We start from the raw sequence: 22623 nt of genomic DNA on the forward strand, positions 1-22623 counted from the left end.
CATGTTCGAGGCGCTTTCAGCCGACACCTCGGCCATTCATCATAATGAAAGCAGCTTGTACTGCGTTTCATGACAGTCTGTGACAGGACCACTTTGATGGAAGACGATCTATAGGAGACCTTTGACCTTCCACAGACATGTTCTAGATTGGTTAGTGCTATCTGGGATCCATGGGACATCCCTACACTAAGTCCTAACCTGCTAGGAAATCAAAGAGAACGCCAACGCTACAGATTGCAAGCACATTGTGAATTGCATTAAGTTTTGGTTGAGAATGTGCTGCAGAGATGCTATGGATTGATGATTTTTAACCACCTGGCTGCTCGACTTTATGTTAAAATGATGTCATCTGCTATCAGGAAAAGCTGAATTTATGTCCTTGCCAAACTCCTTTTCAATTCACTGCACATGTGTACATTCACCACACGATATGTACATCACACTGGGAAAAGACGTCAGATCACCATCTTGTCATTAAGCATGAATTCAACTTGAAATGAACCAAACCGTGAAACATTATAGTTGCTAGATGGTTGAATTGAACTGTGCAGAGATTCCTTTGGGCTGATCAGCACCATATAGGAAGTGTTAGAGAGATCCTCATCATGTTTTACTTGTCTCCCCATGAAAGGGGACGGTATATCTGAACCAGATTTGAGCAGGCCTATTTCTCATGACGGCATTCTTGCGTGGCAGCTCACCTCTGATTGCTTTCTGCCTCCAGGTTTGGAATACTGTGGGCTATAAAAAAAAACACACGCTGTCACCACCAAGTGCACAGCTGGAGCAGAGCTGCGGCCAGGGGAATGCGTATGGATTTTCACTACCTTTGCATGAGCTCTATATTCCAGATTTTTTTTGAACTCAGAGTGGAGTGAATCAAAAGTTTAAAAAATATATTTTCCTATTTAAAAAATGCCAATCCATAAAGACAAGGTGAACGGGGTATTGTGAACTGAAACTGATTGTTGGAGTGGTAAATTCTCTGGAGGAACCGCTAATCTTCTAAACACTTTTATAGTCTTGCCTCACCCCCTGCAGCTGCAGCCAAAGACTAGTGCCTTCATATGAATGTGAATCATGGAAAATTGTGCTAGCAAGGTGCGCTGCCTAGAGCCCTAGAAGTAAATCACTACCAGTCTCCTTACAAAAAAAGCTTTGCTTTGTTCTGTGGGTGAGGCTTCCGGAAGCTATTATTCCCAGAATGAGACATCAGGGCAATATGGGGCAGAAATGGGAATTTACCCTGGTCACCAGTGGATAATAGTAAAAGATACGAGGCAACAAACAAGAACGGACAAAGGCCCATAAACTGATTACAACTATAGTCTTAATAAATTGGACCTTTGCTATTACAGCCCGGAGGTGCCATCCCAAACTCCATTTATAAAAAAACAAAAACTATTATAAAAATAACATTTTACCCCCACACTTTCCCCCAGCTTATCCCTGCCCCGCGAGATCTCCTTGCCCCGCCCTTCTCCAAACATGGAGTGGCTGTGAGTGAAAGGGGGCTGGTTCTGCCTCTACTGTACTCACTGTGTCTGTATGAGGATGGCTGCAGCTAAAGAAACCTCAGGAAACCCAGTGTGAACCAGAGCACAGACCTCCACAGACCCTCTACTCACTGCTGCCGTACTGCAGACATCCTACCTGGCCTGACCAGCTCCCATCCTGCAGACTGACACCATCACAGGAGCAGGACAAGAGCAGGAGTCTAAGTGGAACTTAACCTGAACAACACTTGAAACTGTCTTATTTTTCCTCTGCTTCTCTTGCTCCCTCTGATTCTCTCTTTCTCTCATGTGCATCTTTCCCAATCCTGAACACTGAGCTGAGTATATTGGAGACCTGAGCCTTCAGCACTGTATTGTGAGTATGTGCAGGATCAAGTTACAATGATACAGGTTATGGGTCTCAGAAAATGGTGGACTTTTGCACCTCTGTGTTGGGGTGCAGATTTTCATGTGAGACAAGTTTCTACCTGAACACAAGCTGTATTTTCTGTTCTGGCTGCCCCCCCCCTCTCTCTCTCTTTCTTGTTCTCTCTCTCTCTCTCTCTCTCTCTCTCTCTCTCTCTCTCTCTCTCTCTCTCTCTCTCTCTCTCTCTCTCTCTCTCTCTCGCTCAGAGGAGGAGAACAGGTGGTGATGTCCCCTTCTCTGTACTGGTTCTTGCTGCTCTGTAGACTCCACAGTCTCTGGGCTCAGGATGACTATAGTACCCATGATGATAGAACCATGGACAGGAGAGCCAAGAACCAACTACTGACAACCAACGTCATACCCAAGAATGGCCAATGTAAGAGTCCCAAAAGTATTTATTTGTTTTAAAGGAGAGACACAGAAACATTTTTCTTAGACATAGTGTTGGCTAGAATTGATAGGATATGTTCCCTTCTGAAAATACTACATGGGTAAAGCATCCATCACTGAAAAAAATGTGTGGCTGCAAGAAAATCTCATTTTAAAGAGTCATTGGCAAATGATGGGATCCACTTCAAAAAAGATTATATCTCACAGCCAGGCTTAGAAACCCATCCATCTCAGTGGCAACCATTCTGTTCCTTGAACGTTTTTCTCCCTCAAGAGCTGGGTATCCCCGGGCACATTCTTTCGGACACGTTTCTTTGAACATAAATATGATTTATTCCCGGTTTATATTGGATATGTGCCCTCGCTCCTTGAAAAATATTGTAGGTTAGGATGCCTTGTGTGACTCGTTTCTCCGAGAGCCTTTTAGATATCAGACAGGAATCAGGAACATCAGTTCACAGTTCAAGTCATGGCGCCCCTCCAAGCTTCACTTCCACCTTGATAAATAAATCATATCAGATCTTTTCTGGGTTCAATCTTCTCTCTGAGTCATTAAGGTTCTGTATCTCAGAATTTAAGCTTCTGAGTGGCTTTGGTCTAGCTTAACCTTCAGAGTTGTGGTTAAGTCGTTGGTCAATGTTGGACTTGAGTTGGATGTGAGAAAGTACCTAGCTTGACCCAGACCACCCCCTGTATTTTGGTTAGTGCACCAGGTGGTGCTAAGTTAGATAGGTAGTGGGTAGGCAGGTAAGATAGGAGAGGGGGCTTTGATATTTACTTTCTTTGCTTTGGTTCCGTCCAGCCCCTTTTTCCCCATATTACCGCGTGACGGAATAAATTATTTGTAATCGGTACCACTCTCTCTGCCTTTGTCATCCTTACTCACACCTACAGTCCCATTCCTCTTTCACTTCATGGGGAGTTGAGTTGTAGCAGGGTGTTGCGTTCCCTCTTCACAGAGGTGTGCGTAACACTGATCTCCTGTTTTGAAATGGTAGTGACCCCCAGCTCAGTGAACCACTTACGTAATGTAGCTAGCTAATGTTGTACCCGGTACATACATGATGATTGAACTGATGAATGATCCTTCTTTGGTGTTAGCGGTGGACATGAGAAAATATCCAGTTTTACCCATATCGGATCTCCTGCTTTGAAATGGGGTTGACCCCAGCTCTGCCCTCTGCCAACCAAAGATTGACAAATTAGCGGTAGCTAGCTACGTCTTGTGTAATGTGCATGGTACATGATAAATTAACAATTGGTTAACACTTTTTTCATGTTCTTAGCACTTTTGAACGATGACTGTGGCCTGGAGCTGGCCTTCCTGGTGGACAGCTCGGAGAGCGCCAAGGACAACCACGCCCAGGAGAAGAGGTTCGCCACAGATGTGGTTGAACGCCTGCAGGGGGTCAATCTCCAGACGGGCCGGGCTCTCAGCTCGCGAGCCGCCCTCCTGCAGTTCAGCAGCCATGTGATCATCGAGCAGACCTTCAAGCAGTGGCGGGGATTGGCCAACTTCAAGGCTCACATCGCACTCATCGGATACATCGGCCACGGCACCTACACCACCTACGCCATCACCAACCTGACCAAGATCTACATGGAGGAGTCAGAGCCAGGGAGCATCAGGGTGGCCATACTGCTGACGGATGGCATCTCCCACCCCAGGAACCCAGACATCTTCTCCGCCGTGGTCGACGCCAAAAACCAGGGTGTGAAGTTCTTCATGGTGGGCATCACGCCCGCGGCCAATGACATCTCCAACGTGGCACAGCTCCGTCGGCTGGCTAGCTCCCCAGCCAATCGCTACCTACATAACCTTCAGGACAGGGGCATCGTGGAAAAGGTCATCAAAGAGATTGTAAGTGCAACATCATCACGTTTCGTCCTCTGGTTCAGGTTGTGGTTTGTTGAGATGTAAATTCAGTCCACATTTTTCAGGTGTCTAGAGAAAAAGGTCTCTGTAGTTTGCTGAATGTGTCTTGTGGCTGTATAACTGCTTATGGTAGGGAATTTTAAATCTGTGTGGACTCCTCCCTCTTGGGAATTGGCATTCACCATCGGAATGACAAATCAGGCTTTGTCAAAACAGGGCGCCCTCAGGGCCATATTTTGCTAATCACTCTTTGGATATTACCATGTATACAACAAGCTGGGCCTTGAAAATGGTTTGAGAAGAAATGGATGCAAATATATTTGGATTACACGATATTATGTAGGCTTACTCATGTCAAGACTTGCATGCTTTATCTTTGCCGGTTGAAGAGGACTCATGTATATTTAGTGTTTAAGCATCTCCTAACAGTCTAGGACAAATAATATTTTATGCTTTTTGGGGGCATCCTGTGTGGTGTCAACTCGCTGCACCTGCTAAGGTTGTCATAGTTGCTGGTGATTTGGTCCCCTCTGTCATCACAAACACAGTACCGTTATATTCATACTGTTATCGCTCTAGCACCTTGTTTAGTCTTCACTTGACATGGGGAAATGCAGACATCAATATTTTTGACTGTGGCCCCTGGCTGGTGTTTCTGAGGCATTTTGTACAGTGAGATGAAGGCAGAGATTGAGATAGACTAAGAATTAGTCACACAGCTGTCCCATTAGCTTGTCTTTTTGTCTCTTGTCTTTTTGTCTCTTGTCTTTTTGTCTCTTGTCTTTTTGTCTCTTGTATGCTTCTGTCTCCGGCGGGATCAGCTCCAATCCTCTCACGGTAAAAATAAACAGACCTTCTGTGGCGGCTTCAAGTGCTTCTCTGCGAGCGGAAATATACTTTGGATGCTCCGAGACCATTGCATGTAGTTTGTGTTTGTTTCTGTTGAACGTCGACCATTCCCCCTCCATATAGAATGTGGCTGGCTTTCAAGTCCAGACCAAACAAAACAGTGTTTGGAGAAAAACAGATTTTGGGCAACAGAATCACACAGCTGAGTTTAGAGAGCCCTGGGAAAACTTGTCACTCCTGTAATGAACACGATGGGAGTGCAGAGCGCAGCAGGTGTTTATTTGTAAAGGACCACGAGGCGGCAGGTAGCTGGGTCCAGGGGCAGGCAGAGGGTCATACACAGAGGGTCCAAAAGGGCAACAGTACAGGTTAGGGAAAAGGATAGTAATGTAGTCAGGGAGATCAGGCAATAGGTTGATAACAGGAAAGCCGATAGGATAAAGTATTGGCAGGGAATAGGCGTCGTTAGTGAGGCAGACAAACTATCATAGACAGGCAGATTCAATCACAGGAACCTCAGCACTCCAACTAAAAGTGTGTCACAAAGCAAACAATACCTCACAATGATGGGGTGCAAAGAACTAAACTACATAGTGTGTGATAATGACAAACAGGTGTGTGAACAGGTGATCAGAATTCCTGTGATTGGGATCTGGAGAGTGAGCTGCGTTCAGGGGATATATGTGTTTGAGAGTGTGAGCTGGAAAGTGGGCTGGAAAGTGAGCTACGTTCAAGGGATCTACGTGTTTGAGAGTGTGAGTTGGAAGCAGATCTTACAACTCCAGCCTAAACTCTCCTGAAATGAGTAACTTGAACAGGTTAGATGCCCAACCCCATATCACTGGGATAATCCAAAATGCACCTAAACAGGTATTTCATCAATCAACATTAAAATAACCAGTCCAAAAAACATTCCCCGGTGGTGTAGCCTACACGTCGGTGATAAAATATAACTTTAAATAAATGTTGTTAAACGTTAAAGCTAGGCTGCTCGTGTTTAATCTTCTGTACAACAATAGAAGTAGGAATCTGATTGAAATCGTAAGCAACATGAATAAACATAAGCAAACATTAGCAATCCGTGTTTGTCGCCAACATTTAGAGAAAGGAACCATTGGGCAAAAGTTGGTTGAATCAAAGTCGTTTCCATATAATTTCAACAATAAAATTCAATTTGATGACGTTGAATTAACATGGAAAACTGATTGGATTTCCAAAAACGTCATCAAAGTGAGAGAATTGCATTTTCTACACCCAACTTTTAACCAAAATCCAATGACATGGTGACATTTTTTGTTGATTCCACGTTGAATTCACGCTAGTTGACACCTCAACCAAATTCAAATCAAAACTAGACGTTGAATTAACGTCTGCGCCGAGTGGGAGAGGAATGTCCTGACTTTGTTCAACAGTCACTGTCTCGCCATGAGATATGTGTCGAATAAATATGAAGTGCACTAAATTTTGACCAATTATTTGTTTTTCTCATTTCACAGACAGAGTTGGCTGATGAGGGGGTAAGTCCTAGTTATCTAGGCCTACTAATCTTGATATACTGCAGCCTTTTCACACAGTATTCAATGAACTCTCCTCTTCAGGAGTCTGAACTCCTGTCTGACCCCATATGTTGTGTCCTTGTGGTTTTAGTGTCCTCTGGCCCTGAAGTGTGCGTGTGACAAGGGAGAGAGGGGACCCATTGGCCTCCAGGTAAGTTTCTGAACATGACCAACATCCCCCTCAAGCTCCCCTCGACATCAATACATTGAGATTACAGCCCCTTTTCGAATTGAACATCCTGTAGTGGACGATTACTTCAAAACTGAAGGACAGTACAGTACCAACACACAAAGCCTGCCTTGAGGCTTACACGTGAGATAATTGAGGGGCTTTGGTAGGCTTTAGTGATTTGTGTGGTTAGAGGCGATTCATATCTGCTTCCCTGAAGATCAGCAAGCTGGGACAGATATCGGCTTGTGAAAATCTGCAGAATTCTGCTGTTATAGGTTACATAAAAAAGTATGTTTCCGGTTGATCTAATAAGGATGCATTTGTTTTTTTGTCATAGGCAGTCACAATATCCACATAAGTAAATACAGTTGAAGTTGGAAGTTTACATACACCTTAGCCAAATACATTTAAACTCAGTTTTTCACAATTCCTGACATTTAATCAGAGTACAAAATCCCTGTTTTAGGTCAGTTAGGATCACCACTTTATTTTAAGAATGTGAAATGTCAGAATAATGCTAGAGTGAATGATTTATTTCAGCTTTTATTTGTTTCATCACATTGCCAGTGGGTCAGAAGTTGACATACACTCAATTAGTATTTGGTAGCATTGCCTTTAAATTGTTTAACTTGGGTCAAACTTTTCGGGTAGCCTTCCACAAGCTTCCCACACTAAGTTGGTTTAATTTTGGCCCATTTCTCCTGACAGAGCTGGTGTAACTGAGTCAGGTTTGTAGGCCTCCTTGCTTGCACATGCTTTTTCAGTTCTGCCCACAAATTTCCTATAGGATTGAGGTCAGGGCTTTGTGATGGCCACTCCAATACCTTGACTTTGTTGTCCTTAAACCATTTTGCCACAACTTTGGAAGTTTGCTTGGGGTCATTGTCATTTGGAAGACCCATTTGCGACCAAGCTTTAACTTCCTGGCTGATGTCTTGAGATTTTGCTTCATATCCACATAATTGTCCTTCCTCATGATGCCATCTATTTTGTGATGTGCACCAGTCCCTCCTGCAGAAAAGCACCCCCACAACATGATGCTGCCACCCCCGTGCTTCACGGTTGGGATGCTGTTCTTCGGCTTGCAAACATCCCCTTTTTTCCTCCAAACAGTTCTATTTTTGTTTCATCAGACCAGAGGACATTTCTCTAAAAAGTACGATCTTTGTCCCCATGTGCAGTTGTAAACCGGCTTTCTATTGGCGGATTTGTGGATATAGATACTTTTGTACCTGTTTTCTCCAGCATCTTCACAAGGTCCTTTGCTGTTGTTCTGGGATTGATTTGCACTTTTCGCACCAAAGTCCGTTCATCTGTAGGAGAAAGAATGTGTCTCCTTCCTGAGCGGTATGATGGCTGCGTGGTCCCATTGTGTTTATACTTGCGTACTATTGTTTGTACAGATGGACGTGGTACCTTCAGGCATTTGGAAATTGCTCCCATAGATGAACCAGACTTGTGGAGGTCTACATTTTTTTCTGAGGTCTTGGCTGATTTCTTTTGATTTCCCCATGATGTCAAGCAAAGATGCACTGAGTTGGAAGGTAGGCCTTGAAATACATCCATACTTACACCTCCAATTTACTCAAATTATGTCAATTAGCCTATCAGAAGCTTCTAAAGCTTGATCGGCTATGAAAAGCCAACTGAAATTTACTCCTGAGTTGCTGACTTGCTGCACCCTCGACAACTACTGTGATTATTATTATTTGACCATGCTGGTCATTTATGAACATTTGAACATCTTGGCCATATTCTGTCATAATCTCCACCCGGCACAGCCAAAAGAGGACTGGCCACCCCTCATATCCTGGTTCCTCTCTAGGTTTCTTCCTAGGTTTTTGCCTTTCTAGGGAGTTTTTCCTATCCACAGTGCTTCTACACCTGCATTGCTTGCTGTTTGGGGTTTTAGGCTGGGTTTCTGTACAGCACTTTGAGATATCAGCTGATGGAAGAAGGGCTATATAAATAAATTTGATTTGATTTGATAAAGCCATGACATCATTTTCTGGAGTATTCCAAGCTGTTTAAAGGCACAGTCAACTTGGTGTGTGTAAATGTCTGACCCACTGGAATTGTGATACAGTGAAATAATCTGTCTATAATCAATTGTTGAAAAAATTACTTGTGTCATGCACAAAGTAGATGTCCTAACCGACTTCCAAAACTATAGTTTGTTAACAAGAAATTTGTGGAGTGGTTGAAAAATTAGTTTTAATGACTCCAACCTAAGTGTATGTAAACTTCTGACTTCAACTGTAGGTCATTGTAGTCTTTTACCTAACTGACAATTTCTACTGTAGACTGTTCACTTGGTGACCAGACATTGTAGAATATTATAGTCTATCCCCACTGGATGCACATTGATGTGCCTGTACTTTAATATTAGGCCTGTGCACAGTAATCACTGCCATTATCCTATAACAGACCAAAAATGCAGTTTGTCAAACCAGATGCAGCTGCCACACACTGATCAGATGCTACTACACCACAAATTAGGTTTTTCTCTCCATACCATGCTGATGTGATTTCACTTCCCTCCACAGGGCAAGAAGGGGAATTCTGGAGATGATGGGAACCCAGGTGTTAAAGGATCGAAGGTACTGGTGATTTGCTTTGCTTGTGTGTCTTCTTCTGTCATTCTGTTTTCAAAACCTTAATTCTCTCTTTCTTACAGGGTGAGGGCGGGCTCAGTGGACTTCCTGGTCGAAATGGGGAAGAGGTCAGTACAGAGGGCATACCCTAAACACCTGCTGTTATATTATTAGATGAATGTACACAGCCAATTGGCAGAGACTTCAACAACTCAACATTGCTAACTGTAAAGACAAGGATTGTGTTTTGTGGTCGGTGACAATGTTTTGATCACTGTCTCCTTGCTAATCAAGAGTGTGTTGTTTTCTACTCAGGGCAAGCCGGGCTACAAAGGAGAGCAGGTAGAGTATGAATCTCCAGATCAATATCCCTCTGGGTTTCCTAGTATTTAGTAAATATGACACAATGTACCTACCTCATTTTTCTTGTAGGGGGAGAGTGGAGAATGTGGCACACCTGGAATCAAAGGAGACAGGGTACAGTGTCTTTTTCTTTTGTTTTGTCATCAAATGTTTTTTTAATCCCACCTTTACCAAGGACCTAAGGCAGGGGTGTAAAACATATGGCACGCGTGCTGGATACGGCCCACGAGCGGGGCCAATCCCGCCCTTGGGTGGTTAGAGTAATTAAAAACAAAAAAAGTGTTTTAATTAACTAAGTGAGTTACACACCCTTGACCTAAGGGACCATTGGGTCAAAGTGTCTTCTTTAGCTCCATAAATGCGAGCAGCTTTGTATTTTTGTTTAATAGTATTTTATGTGTTTAGCTTTAGTGTCACTACATACCACTCTGTTTATAGCCAACCAATAGTGTTGTTGGCTAGTTTTTGTTTGTCTGGGCTATGATGTTGCACTGATGAATGCAGACAGTGTGAAACCCATACTACTATGTGTTGACTGTGCCTCCTATGTTTGTTTGTCATGTTTTGACATGAACTGATTGACCCCCTCCTTTTCCAGGGGCCTGAGGGGCCAGTTGGCACCAGGGGAAACAGAGGGCTACAGGTAAGCCTCTGTTCTAGAATCCTCTGTGTCGCCCATCTTTGTTAAGACTGTCACAAGCTAGGTAGTTTCAATGGTTAGTCACTGACAGACCCCAGTTTACTATCTAAGTAACAAATGTCCTTCAAGCTGTCCTCTAAGTTTCAAATTCAATTGTGTTTGTATACTTGTCCATTTGTAGACTACTTTATTCTGTCTTCACACAGGGGTTACCTGGTCCAAATGGCGATGCCGGGCCTGAGGGTCTCATAGGGAAAAAAGTGAGTTTTATTTCATAAAACCTAATACATTTTCATTAACAGAGTGTCATTCACAGAAAGCCATTAGTTAGAGGAACCACATCTGCCCTTTGGATGGAAGAGAAAGCAACTACTTTGTGACTGACTGACTGGTCTGTCTTCCGTGTCTATTCACTAAGTCAGGGCCAGACTTTCCCCCACTTAGCTTCAACCCATTGATCACTAGATTATAGTTTATTGGCTGGACAACATCAATTATGTCTGGGTGTATGGAATCGGGTTTGGATCAGGTCTTTGGTTTCTTGGGTTCATGGCTGAAGAAAATTGGTAGTCAGACACCAAGTCCAGACCGTAACCAGAAAAATGCCAAGTCCCATTCAAGGCCACGATAGTAATTTTGTCAAATCACCACCATAATAAGAGTGTTTCTGTGTTCATATTTCAGAACAACATATGGATTCTTTAGACATACAGAATAGTGGAAAAAAATGCATGCCGAGAGAAAAAATAGCCACTCTACAACTTATTACAGTGGGGAAAATGGGCCTTCTATGTCTTAAAAGAAGGGCTAAGGATTTATAAAATTATTATTATTATTATTATTATTATATTATGCTTTTCAATGATGTTCTGATTTAATCTCTCCAGTTTTTGTTGGAAAGGAAAGGGTTAACACTGAAGTGAAAAAAGATCCAATCAGGATTTTTCTTTTGCTGGTCTCTGGTGGGGGATCAATCTAGCTAGCTAAGTCAGCCATTGGATAGGCCATCAGAAGCGAGATAGAAGGCTTTTGCCATTCAACTGTATTAGTGCAACATTTTGGAATGACAGTGGAATCAACCAATCGCATTTTGACATAATGGGTGGGACTGTTTTTACAAAAGCCTATGGAAACTACTCGAAGGCTAACAGTTCACTATGCATTAGTGAGCTGTAATTTTTCCATGGTCTAGTTTGCTTTTGTTGTAGGCTAGTTTGCAGCAGCAGCATGAGTTGTTGTCGCTAATTTGTTAGCTTCCCCCTTTTCAAAAATAACTTCAACAATAAGTTAAGTTTCAAATGATCCTCATCTGGTGAGTGGAAATGTGTTTTTTTATTGCAGCACGCTTGCTGTTGTTAGCCATCTCTTTGTTGCATTTAAACTTTAGGTGATCAGTTACTTTGTGTGCTAAACTTGAAATTATTTTTTCAATGGGAAGTAATACATGTACATTTCGATTGGGAAATGCTTAATGGTTGTGTTTTTGTATTCTTATGATTGGGACCTACTGGCTTATTATGTCCGAGTGAATGGACTACTTATCCTTTAACATCATGCTGTGTGTGACTGTTGTCTTTCCATCGGCCTTATGCAATGGTTTAGTGGTGACTGAAGAAGCGGGTATACTCTAATTTTGCCAAAAAGTTCCCAATCAGTATGAAGCAGCCTAGTCACAAAAACACACACAGCCATTTTCCAGCCAAAGAGAGGAGTCACAAAAACCAGAAATGGAGATAAAATGAATCACTAACCTTTGATGATCTTCATCAGATGACACTCATAGGACTTCATGTTACACAATATGTTTTGTTCAATAAAGTTCATATTTGTATACACAAATCTGAGTTTATATTGGCACGTTATGTTTAGTAGTTCGAAAACTTCCAGTGATTTTGCAGAGAGCCACATCAATTTACAGAAATACTCTAAATAAATATTGATAAAAGATACAACTATTATGCATGGAATTATTGATACACGTCTCTTTAATGCAACTGCTGTGTCAGATTTCAAAAAAGCTTTACACGAAAAAGCACAACATGCAATAATCTGAGTACAGCGCTCAGACAACAAATCAAACCATACAGATATCCGCCATGTTGTGGAGTCAACAGAAGTCAGAAATAACATTATATATTCACTTACCTTTGATGCTCTTCATCAGAATGCTCTCCCATGAATCCCAGTTCCACAATAAATGTTTGATTTATCCAATAAAGTCCATAATTCATGTCCAAATACCTCCTTTTTGTTTGCGCGTTTAGCCCAGTAATCCAAATTCATGACACGCGAGCCGACAAAACGTAAAAAAGTTCTGTTACATTCCGTAGAAACATGTCAAACGAAGTATAGAATCAATCTTTAGGATGTTTTTATCATGAATCTTCAATAATATTCCAACGGGAGAATTCCTTTGTCTTCAGAAATGCAATGGAACTCAAGCTAACTCTCACGTGAACGAGCGTGGTCAGCTCATGCCACTCTGCCAGACCTCTGACACAATCCCTTCTCATTCCCCCCTCCTTCACAGTAGAAGCATCAAACAAGGTTCTAAAGACTGTTGACATCTATTGGAGCCTTAGGAAGTGCAATTTGACCCCATAGACACTGTATATTCGATAGGCAAAGAGTTGAAAAACTACAAACCTCAGATTTCCCACTTCCTGGTTGGATTTTTTTCTCAGGTTTTTGCCTGCCATATGAGTTCTGTTATACTCAGACATCATTCAAACAGTTTTAGAAACTTCAGAGTGTTTTCTATCCAAATATACTACTAATATGCATATATTAGCAACTGGGCCTGAGTAGCAGGCAGTTTACTCTGGGCACCTTATTCATCCAAGCTACTCAATACTGCCCCCAGCCATATGACGTTAACATTTTTGTATTTTTTCTATACCAAAACAATATGTTCAAGTCCTCAATAATGCTTGAACCAGATCAATCTGATTGGGTGGACCTGGGCAGTAGCGGTGCGTGGGCAAAATCACTGAGGAAGCCAAGCCAATAAAAAAGCCAAATTAAAACCCATGTAGTGAGAAAATATATAATAAGGCTGTGACAAAAAAAAGACAAGTCGCACAGTGGCGGCATAAATTCAACTACACATTATTTAATCACAAAACCGAAGAGCAACATCTGTCTGGTGAAGTCCACAAAGCTAATATTGCATATCAACAGTTACAGTTGAAGTCACTTAGGTTGTATGTAACCGTTTAACCACTTCACCAATTTCTTGTTAACATAGTATAGTTTTGGCAAGTCAGATAGGACATCTACTTTCTGCATTACACAAATAGTTTTTTCCAACAATTGTTTACAGACAGATTATTTCACTTATAATTCCCTGTATCACAATTCTAGTGGGTCAGAAGTTGACATACATCAAGTTGACTTTGCCTTTCAACAGCTTGGAAAATTCCAGAAAATTATGTCATGGCTTTAGAAGCTTCTGATATGCTAATTGACATCATTTGAGTCAATTGGAGGTGAACCTGTGGATATATTTCAAGGCCTACCTTCAAACTTAGTGCCTCTTTGCTTGACATCATGGGGAAATCAAAAATCACCCAACTTATTAATGGGAAGCTTGTGGAAGGCTACCCGAAACATTAGACCCAAGTTAAACAATTTAAAGGCATTGCTACCAAATACTAATAGAGTCTATGGTAACTTCTGACCCACTGGGAATGTGATGAAAGAAATAAAAGCAGAAATAAATAATTCACTCTACTATTATTCTAACATTTCACATTCTTTAGTATAAAGTGGTGATCCAAACTGACCTAAGACAGGGAATTTTTACAAGGATTAAATGTCAGGAATTGTGAAACTGAGTTGAAATGTATTTGGCTAAGGTGTATGTAAACTTCTGACTTCAACTGTATATCACCTGCAGCACGGTCATGCAAGTTTATGTTTTCGACAGTTTACTAAAGAGCTACTGATTTTGTCATGTTTGTCATTTATTGTCATGTCTTGTCCCTGTGCTCCCCATGCTATTCGTTTCCCTCTGCTGGTCTTGTTTGGTTCTATCCCTCTCTCTCCCCCTCCCTCTCTCACTCTCTCGCTCTCTCTTCTCTCTGTCGTTCCGTTCCTGCTCCCAGCTGTTCCTATTCCCCTAATCATCATTTAGTCTTCCCACACCTGTTCCCGATCCTTTCCCCTGATTAGAGTCCCTATTTATTCCTTTGTGATCCGTTCCTGTTCCGTCGGTTCCTTGTATTGTATTCACCATGCTGTGATTGCGTTTCGCCCTGTCCTGTCGTGTTTTTGCCGTGATTGTGTATCACCCTGTCCTGTCGTGTTTTGTGCCTTCATCAGACGCTGCGTGTGAGCAGGTGTCTCAGTCGACTACGGCCTGCGCCTACCCGAAGCGACCTGCAGTCTGTGGCCGCTTCTCCAGTTGTTTTCCCCTCTACAAATCTAGAGGATTTCTGTTATTCCGTTTTGGACTTTAATAAACTCTGTTTCTGTTAAGTCGCGTTTGGGTCCTCTTTCACCTGCATGACAGAAGGAACCGACCAAGGAATGGACCCAGCGACTTCAGACGCTCGTTACACTGCCGTCGAGATCCAACATGCTCGGCAGACACGAGCAGGAATTGTCTGCTGCTCGCCAGGCCGTGGAAAATGCTCAGGTTTCCGACCTCTCTGGACAGTTCCAGAGTCTACGTCTCGTGCCACCTGTTACTTCCTGGCCTGCCGAGCCTCCAGAACCTAGGGTTAATAACCCACCTTATACTCCGGGCAGCCCACTGAGTGCCGCTCCTTTCTCACGCAGTGTGAGATTGTGTTCTCTCTCCAACCCAACACATACTCTAGAGAGAGAGCTCGGGTTGCTTACGTCATTTCACTCCTTACTGGCCGGGCTCGAGAATGGGGCACAGCTATCTGGGAGGCAAGGGCTGTTTGCTCTAACGATTTCCAGAACTTTAAAGAGGAGATGATTCGGGTTTTTGACCGTTCAGTTTTTGGTGGGGAGGCTTCTAGGGCCCTGGCTTCCTTATGCCAAGGTGAACGGTCCATAACGGATTATTCCATTGAGTTTCGCACTCTTGCTGTAGTGAGTGGAACGAGCCGGCGCTGCTGTCGTTTTCTGGAGGGACTCCACGCTGTGGTTAAGGATGAGATTCTCTCCCGGGAGGTTCCTTCAGATGTGGACTCTTTGATTTCGCCATCCGCATAGAACGACGGGTAGATCTTCGTCACCGGGCTCGTGGAAGAGAGCTCGCATCAACGGTGTTTCCCTGCTCCGCATCGCAACCATCTCCCCCTCTGGCTTTGAGACTGAGCCCATGCAGCTGGGAGGGATTCGCATCTCGAATAAGGAGAGGAACGGAGGATCACCAACCGCCTGTGCCTCTATTGTGAGTTGCTGGACATTTTGTTAATTCATGTCCAGTAAAAGCCAGAGCTCATCTGTAAGCGGAGGGCTACAGGTGAGCGCAACTACTCAAGTCTCTCCATCAAAGTCCTGTACTACTTTGTCGGTTACGCTGGACCGGTTTGCTACATGTAGTGCCTTGATAGACTCTGGGGCTGAGGGTTGTTTCATGGACGAAGCATGGGTTCGGAAACATGACATTCCTTTCAGAGAGTTAGATAAGCCTACGCCCATGTTCGCCTTAGATGGTAGTCATCTTCCCAGTATCAGATTTGAGACACTACCTTTAACCCTCACAGTATCTGGTAACCACAGTGAGACTATTTCTTTTTTGATTTTCCGTTCACCGTTTACACCTGTTGTTTTGGGTCATCCCTGGCTAGTATGTCATAATCCTTCTATTAATTGGTCTAGTAATTCTATCCTATCCTGGAACGTTTCTTGTCATGTAGTGTTTAATGTCTGCCATCCCTCCGTTTCTTCTGTCCCTACTTCTCAGGAGGAACCTGGCGATTTGACAGGAGTGCCGGAGGAATATCATGATCTGCGCACGGTCTTCAGTCGGTCCCGAGCCAACTCCCTTCCTCCTCACCGGTCGTATGATTGTAGTATTGATCTCCTTCCGGGGACCACTCCTCCTCGAGGTAGACTATACTCTCTGTCGGTTTAAGGCTCTCGAGGATTATTTGTTGTCTCTTGACGCCGGTACCATAGTGCCTTCTTCCTCTCCGGCCGGGGCGGGGTTCTTTTTGTTAAGAAGAAGGACGGTACTCTGCGCCCCTGCGTGGATTATCGAGGGCTGAATGACATAACGGTTAAGAATCGTTATTCCCCTTATGGAGATTCTGCAGGGAGCCAGGTGCTTTACTAAGTTGGACCTTCGTAACGCTTACCATCTCGTGCGCATCAGAGAGGGGGACGAGTGGAAAACGGCGTTTAATACTCCGTTAGGGCATTTTGAGTACCGGGTTCTGCCGTTCGGGTCTGCCAATGCGCCAGCTGTTTTTCAGGCATTAGTTAATGATGTTCTGAGAGACATGCTGAACATTTTTGTTTTTGTCTATCTTGACGATATCCTGATTTTTTCTCCGTCACTCGAGATTCATGTTCAGCACGTTCGACGTGTTCTACAGCGCCTTTTAGAGAATTGTCTCTACGTAAAGGCTGAGAAGTGCTCTTTTCATGTCTCCTCCGTTACTTTTCTCGGTTCCGTTATTTCCGCTGAAGGCATTCAGATGGATTCCGCTAAGGTCCAAGCTGTCAGTGATTGGTGTTAGGTCACGTGTCGAGTTGCAGCGCTTTTAGGCTGCGTTTCATTCGTAATTTCGGTAGTTGCTGCCCCTTCACAGCTCTTACTTCTGTCAAGACGTGTTTTAAGTGGTCCGGTTCCGCCCAGGGAGCTTTTGATCTTCTAAAAGAACGTTTTACGTCCGCTCCTATCCTCGTTACTCTGACGTCACTAGACATTCATTGTCGAGGTTGACGCTTCAGAGGTAGGCGTGGGAGCCATTCTATCCCAGCGCTTCCAGTCTGACGATAAGGTTCATCCTTGCGCTTATTTTTCTCATCGCCTGTCGCCATCTGAGCGCAACTATGATGTGGGTGTGAACTGCTGCCAGCTTAGCCCTAGGCGAATGGCGACAGTGGTTGGAGGGGGCGACCGTTCCTTTTGTCGTTTGGACAGACCATAAGAACCTTGAGTACATCCGTTCTGCCAAACGACTTAATGCCCGTCAAGCTCGTTGGGCGTTGTTTTTCGCTCGTTTCGAGTTTGTGATTTCTTACCGTCCGGGTAGCAAGAACACCAAGCCTGATGCCTTATCCCGTCTGTTTAGTTCTTCTGTGGCTTCTACTGATCCCGAGGGGATTCTTCCTTATGGGCGTGTTGTCGGGTTAACAGTCTGGGGAATTGAAAGACAGGTTAAGCAAGCACTCACGCACACTGCGTCGCCGCGCGCTTGTCCTAGTAACCTCCTTTTCGTTCCTGTTTCCACTCGTCTGGCTGTTCTTCAGTGGGCTCACTCTGCCAAAGCGGGTCATCCCGGTGTTCGAGGCACTCTTGCGTCTATTCGCCAGCGCTTTTTGGTGGCCGACTCAGGAGCGTGACACGCGCCGTTTCGTGGCTGCTTGTTCGGACTGCGCGCAGACTAAGTCGGGTAACTCTCCTCCTGCCGGTCGCAGACCGCTCCCCATTCCTTCTCGACCATGGTCTCACATTGCCTTAGACTTCATTACCGGTCTGCCTTTGTCTGCGGGGAAGACTGTGATTCTGACGGTTGTCGATAGGTTCTCTAAGGCGGCACATTTCATTCCCTCGCTAAACTTCCTTCCGCTAAGGAGACGGCACAAATCATTATTGAGAATGTATTCAGAATTCATGGCCTCCCGTTAGACGCCGTTTCAGACAGAGGTCCGCAATTCACGTCACAGTTTTGGAGGGAGTTCTGTCGTTTGATTGGTGCGTCCGTCAGTCTCTCTTCCGGGTTTCATCCCCAGTCTAACGGTCAAGCAGAGAGGGCCAATCAGACGATTGGTCGCATACTACGCAGCCTTTCTTTCAGAAACCCTGCGTCTTGGGCAGAACAGCTCCCTGGGCAGAATACGCTCACAATTCGCTTCCTTCGTCTGCTACCGGGTTATCTCCGTTTCAGAGTAGTCTGGGTTACCAGCCTCCTCTGTTCTCATCCCAGCTTGCCGAGTCCAGCGTTCCCTCCGCTCAAGCGTTTGTCCAACGTTGTGAGCGCACCTGGAGGAGGGTGAGGTCTGCACTTTGCCGTTACAGGGCACAGACGGTGAGAGCCGCCAATAAACGCAGGATTAAGAGTCCAAGGTATTGTTGCGGCCAGAGAGTGTGGCTTTCCACTCGCAACCTTCCTCTTACGACAGCTTCTCGTAAGTTGACTCCGCGGTTCATTGGTCCGTTCCGTGTCTCCCAGGTCGTCAATCCTGTCGCTTGCTTCTTCCGCGACATCTTCGTCGCGTCCATCCTGTCTTCCATGTCTCCTGTGTTAAGCCCTTTCTTCGCACCCCCGTTCGTCTTCCTCCCCCTCCCGTCCTTGTCGAGCGCACCTATTTACAAGGTACATAAAATTATGGACATGCGTTCTCGGGGACGGGGTCACCAATACCTAGTGGATTGGGAGGGTTACGGTCCTGAGGAGAGGAGTTGGGTTCCGTCTCGGGACGTGCTGGACCGTTCGCTCATCGATGATTTCCTCCGTTGCCGCCAGGATTGTTTGGGTAGGCCAGGGTGTGACATGGGTTTATATGTTGTATTTCGTATTGGGGTTTGTATTAATTGTGAGTGTGTATTATTAGGGGTGTGTCTAGTTATGCTTGGCTGCCTGAGGCGATTCCTAATTGGAGTCAGCTGATTCTCGTTGTCTCGGATTGGGAACCGTATTTAGGCAGCCTGAGTGCGCGTTGTATTTCGTGGGTGATTGTACCTGTCTCTGTGTTAGTCACCAGATAGGCTGTAATTAGTTTCACTCGTTTGTTGTTTTTTCAGTTCGTCCCAAGGAGGAAATAGAGGCAGCTAAAGCAGAGAGGCGCATGTATGAGGAGGCAGCACGGCGACGCGGTTGGAAACCGGAAAGTCACCCCCCCAAAAATATTGGGGGGGGCTAAAAGGGAGAATAGTTATGCCAGGTAGGAAACCTGCGCATACTCCCTGTGCTCACCGTTGGGCTAGAGAGACCGGGCAGGCACCGTGTTATGCTATGGAGCGCACGGTGTTTCCAGTGCGGGTGCAGAGCCAGCTGCGACACATACCAGCCCTTCCTATTGGCCGGGCTAGAGTGGGCATCGAGCCAGGTAAGCTTGGGCAGGCTCGGTGCTCAAGAGCTCCAGTGCGCCTGCACGGTCCGGTCTATCCAGAGCCACCTCTACACACCAGTCTTCCGGTAGCAGCTCCCCGCACCAGGCTTCCTGTGCGTGTCCTCGCGCCAGTACCACCAGTTCCAGCACCACGCACCAGGCCTCCAGTGCGCCTCGCCTGTTCAGCGCAGCCAGTGCTTTTCTCCCCTCCTGCGCTGCCGGAGTCTCCCGCTTGTTTAGCGCAACCAGAGCTGTTCTCTTCTCCTGCGCTATCGGAATCTCCCGCCTGTTTAGCGCAGCCAGAGCCTTTCTCCTCTCTTGCGCTGCCGGAGTCTCCTGTCTGTCCAGCGCCACCAGTGCTCCCAGTCGGCCCAGCGCGTCCAGTGCGCCTCGCCTGTTCAGCGCAGCCAGAGCTTTTCTCCTCTCCTGCACTGTTGGAGTCTCCCGCCTGTTTAGCTCAGCCAGAGCCTTTCTCCTCTCCTGCGCTGCCGGAGTCTCCTGTCTGCCCAGCGCCGCCAGTCGGTCCAGCGTCACCAGTCTGCCAGGATCCGCCAGAAGTGCCAGTCTGCCAGGATCCGCCAGAAGTGCCAGTCTGCCAAGATCTTCTAGATCGGCCAGACAACCTGAATCACCCAGGTCCACCAGCCAGCCAGGATTTACCGGAGCCTACTACCTGCCTGAGCTTCCTCTCAGTACTGAGCTTCCTTTCAGTACTAGGCTTCCTCTCTGTACTGGGCTCCCTCTCAGTACCGGGCTTCCCCTCAGTACTGGGATGCTTCGGTCCCGGGCTGCCCCTCTGTCCCGGGCTGCCCCTCTGTCCCGGGCTGCCCCTCTGTCCCAGGCTGCCCCTCTGTCCTGAGATGCCCCTCTGTCCTGAGATGCCCCTCTATCCTGAGCTGCCCCTCTGTCCCGAGCTGCCCCTCTGTCCCGAGCTGCCCCTCTGTCCCGAGCTGCCCCTCAGTTATGTGGGGATCAGGGTGAGGACTATTAGGCCATGGTCGGCGGAGAAGGTGGATTATCCTAGGACGCGAAGGGGAGGAACTAGGACATTTATGGAGTGGGGTCCACGTCCCGAGCCAGAACCGCCACCATGGACAGACGCCCACCCGGACCCTCCCTATGCTCTTGAGGTGCGTCCCGGAGTCCGCATCTTAGGGGGGGGGGGGGTTCTGTCACACCTTGGTCATTGTATCTTGTGTTTTGTTAATTGTTTGGGTAGGCCAGGGTGTGACATGGGTTTATATGTTGTATTTCGTATTGGGGTTTGTATTAATTGGGAGTGTGTATTATTAGGGGTGTGTCTAGTTAGGCTTGGCTGCCTGAGGCGATTCCTAATTGGAGTCAGCTGATTCTCGTTGTCTCTGATTGGGAACCGTATTTAGACAGCCTGAGTGCGTGTTGTATTTCGTGGGTGATTGTACCTGTCTCTGTGTTAGTCACCAGATAGGCTGTAATTAGTTTCACTCGTTTGTTGTTTTTGTATTTTCAGTTATTTCATGTACAGCATTTTCTTCATTAAATGTCATGAGTAACCTACACGCTGCATTTTGGTCTGACTCTCTCCAAACAACAGACGAAGTTCAATACAGAACCAGCTAAGTTATCTAGCTAGCTAGTTAATGTGAGACTACTAGTCTACATATTGAACTGTAATCATCTCAGGCCAGTGGCACAACATATTAATTTATGGTTAGATCAGAATCCATGTCATAATCATTGGCCTGCACAGACAATTAATTAAAAACCACAAGTCCAAATCCCAATCTCCATCCATGGTTTGCCAAAGGGCCGATTTAGTAATCTAGCTACTGCAGGACATCAACACAAGCAGACCAGAAACAGACATGTTTTTCTGAAAATTATGATTGCAAAGGAAGTGATTTAATTGGTCTGAAGCCAAATCCAAACTGGCCTCTTTATGGGTGCATTTTGCTGCACCGGGACAACCCACAGTTTGTTGGCTAATTATTTTATGTATTTGTTTTATCAAGGCAGTCCAAACGCTTGCTGGCATCAATGAAATGGTACGGCGGCAACATGTTATACTCTTTTGGTCTTGACAGAATCACATACATGGGCTACACATACTGAGATGGAGGGGCGCTGTTTCCCTCACTCGGATGATGATTTCTCCGGTGAGATTCAGCCACTTGTGAATTGGCGTAAAATTATGACAACACAGAGAGAGACGAAAGATACATGATTTTATCATTGAAATGATTTTATTGGTCAAATATTTGGGGAAGCCTGACTTCCCTTGGCATACATGATTAAACACCACTGGGCCTGGCAGTTCCTGGCTCCCCAGCGGGTGGGACTGTGTCCGTCCATGCTTACGCCCCCTGATGCAAACAGCACATGATGACAATTGCGCCTCACAAATAGCCTACTAACCAACACTTTGGACCAAACCTTTTCAATACCTGGTTTGCAAACCCAACGTTGCCTTTGTTAGCATTTACTGGTAGATATCATAAGATGAAATGTCTTTTCTACCCTACTGGCTACCGATGTCATTCTTCTGTGAGCTGTTCCATGTGACAACCAGTTAAGAGCCTCTTGCTGCCTGCAGATGATATTCCACAGAAACTAGGCTGTGTGCAGCAAGCATGTGAATATATTTCCCGTGCTTTGTGATTGTGTAGACTACTTTGTGTATGATTTCTCTATTGCACAACATCATTGAAAAGTCGTATACCTCTACTACGCAATGCCAACTGAAAAAAAGAATAATAATAAAGTGGCTTGTACGGCTTAGACTGTACCTGCATATACCCTCCACTACACCACTGGCCCTTCCTGTTTTATAAAAAGTGCACTCTCCTACATGAGTGCTCTGGTATTATGGTTGCTGTACATTCAGAATCACGAACCTGTCACACACTGGCCTGGGTCCAATAGGTTTGCGACTGCACAAAAATGTCTATAATAGATATAAAGACTGTTAAGATATGAATGTTTCAAGAAAGGACTGTATATATTTTGCCCGTTGAAGTGGCTTTATGGCTGACTGAATGGGAGCTGATAATTCTACATTTTTTTTAAAACTCTTGAGTCAA

General features: G+C 45.2%; 1 protein-coding gene across 2 annotated transcripts in view; it reads left to right on the plus strand.

The window, feature by feature from the left end:
• The first annotated feature begins 866 nt into the window (after positions 1-866).
• LOC124011230 (collagen alpha-1(XXVIII) chain-like) overlaps positions 867-22623 on the plus strand; it is a 44890-nt gene continuing 23133 nt past the window's right edge. The window contains exons 1-11 of one of the 2 annotated variants that reach the window (XM_046324378.1): positions 867-1872; positions 2130-2299; positions 3600-4174; positions 6535-6555; positions 6686-6745; positions 9313-9366; positions 9444-9488; positions 9676-9702; positions 9793-9837; positions 10322-10366; positions 10570-10623. In XM_046324378.1, coding sequence (XP_046180334.1) covers positions 2149-2299; positions 3600-4174; positions 6535-6555; positions 6686-6745; positions 9313-9366; positions 9444-9488; positions 9676-9702; positions 9793-9837; positions 10322-10366; positions 10570-10623 — 1077 coding nt within the window. In that variant the 5' untranslated portion in view covers positions 867-1872; positions 2130-2148. The remainder of the gene's footprint in view (positions 1873-2129; positions 2300-3599; positions 4175-6534; positions 6556-6685; positions 6746-9312; positions 9367-9443; positions 9489-9675; positions 9703-9792; positions 9838-10321; positions 10367-10569; positions 10624-22623) is intronic. The other variant, XM_046324377.1, reaches the window with a different exon arrangement.

This window comes from Oncorhynchus gorbuscha, linkage group LG23, assembly GCF_021184085.1.
Source record: "Oncorhynchus gorbuscha isolate QuinsamMale2020 ecotype Even-year linkage group LG23, OgorEven_v1.0, whole genome shotgun sequence".
Lineage (NCBI taxonomy): Eukaryota > Metazoa > Chordata > Actinopteri > Salmoniformes > Salmonidae > Oncorhynchus > Oncorhynchus gorbuscha.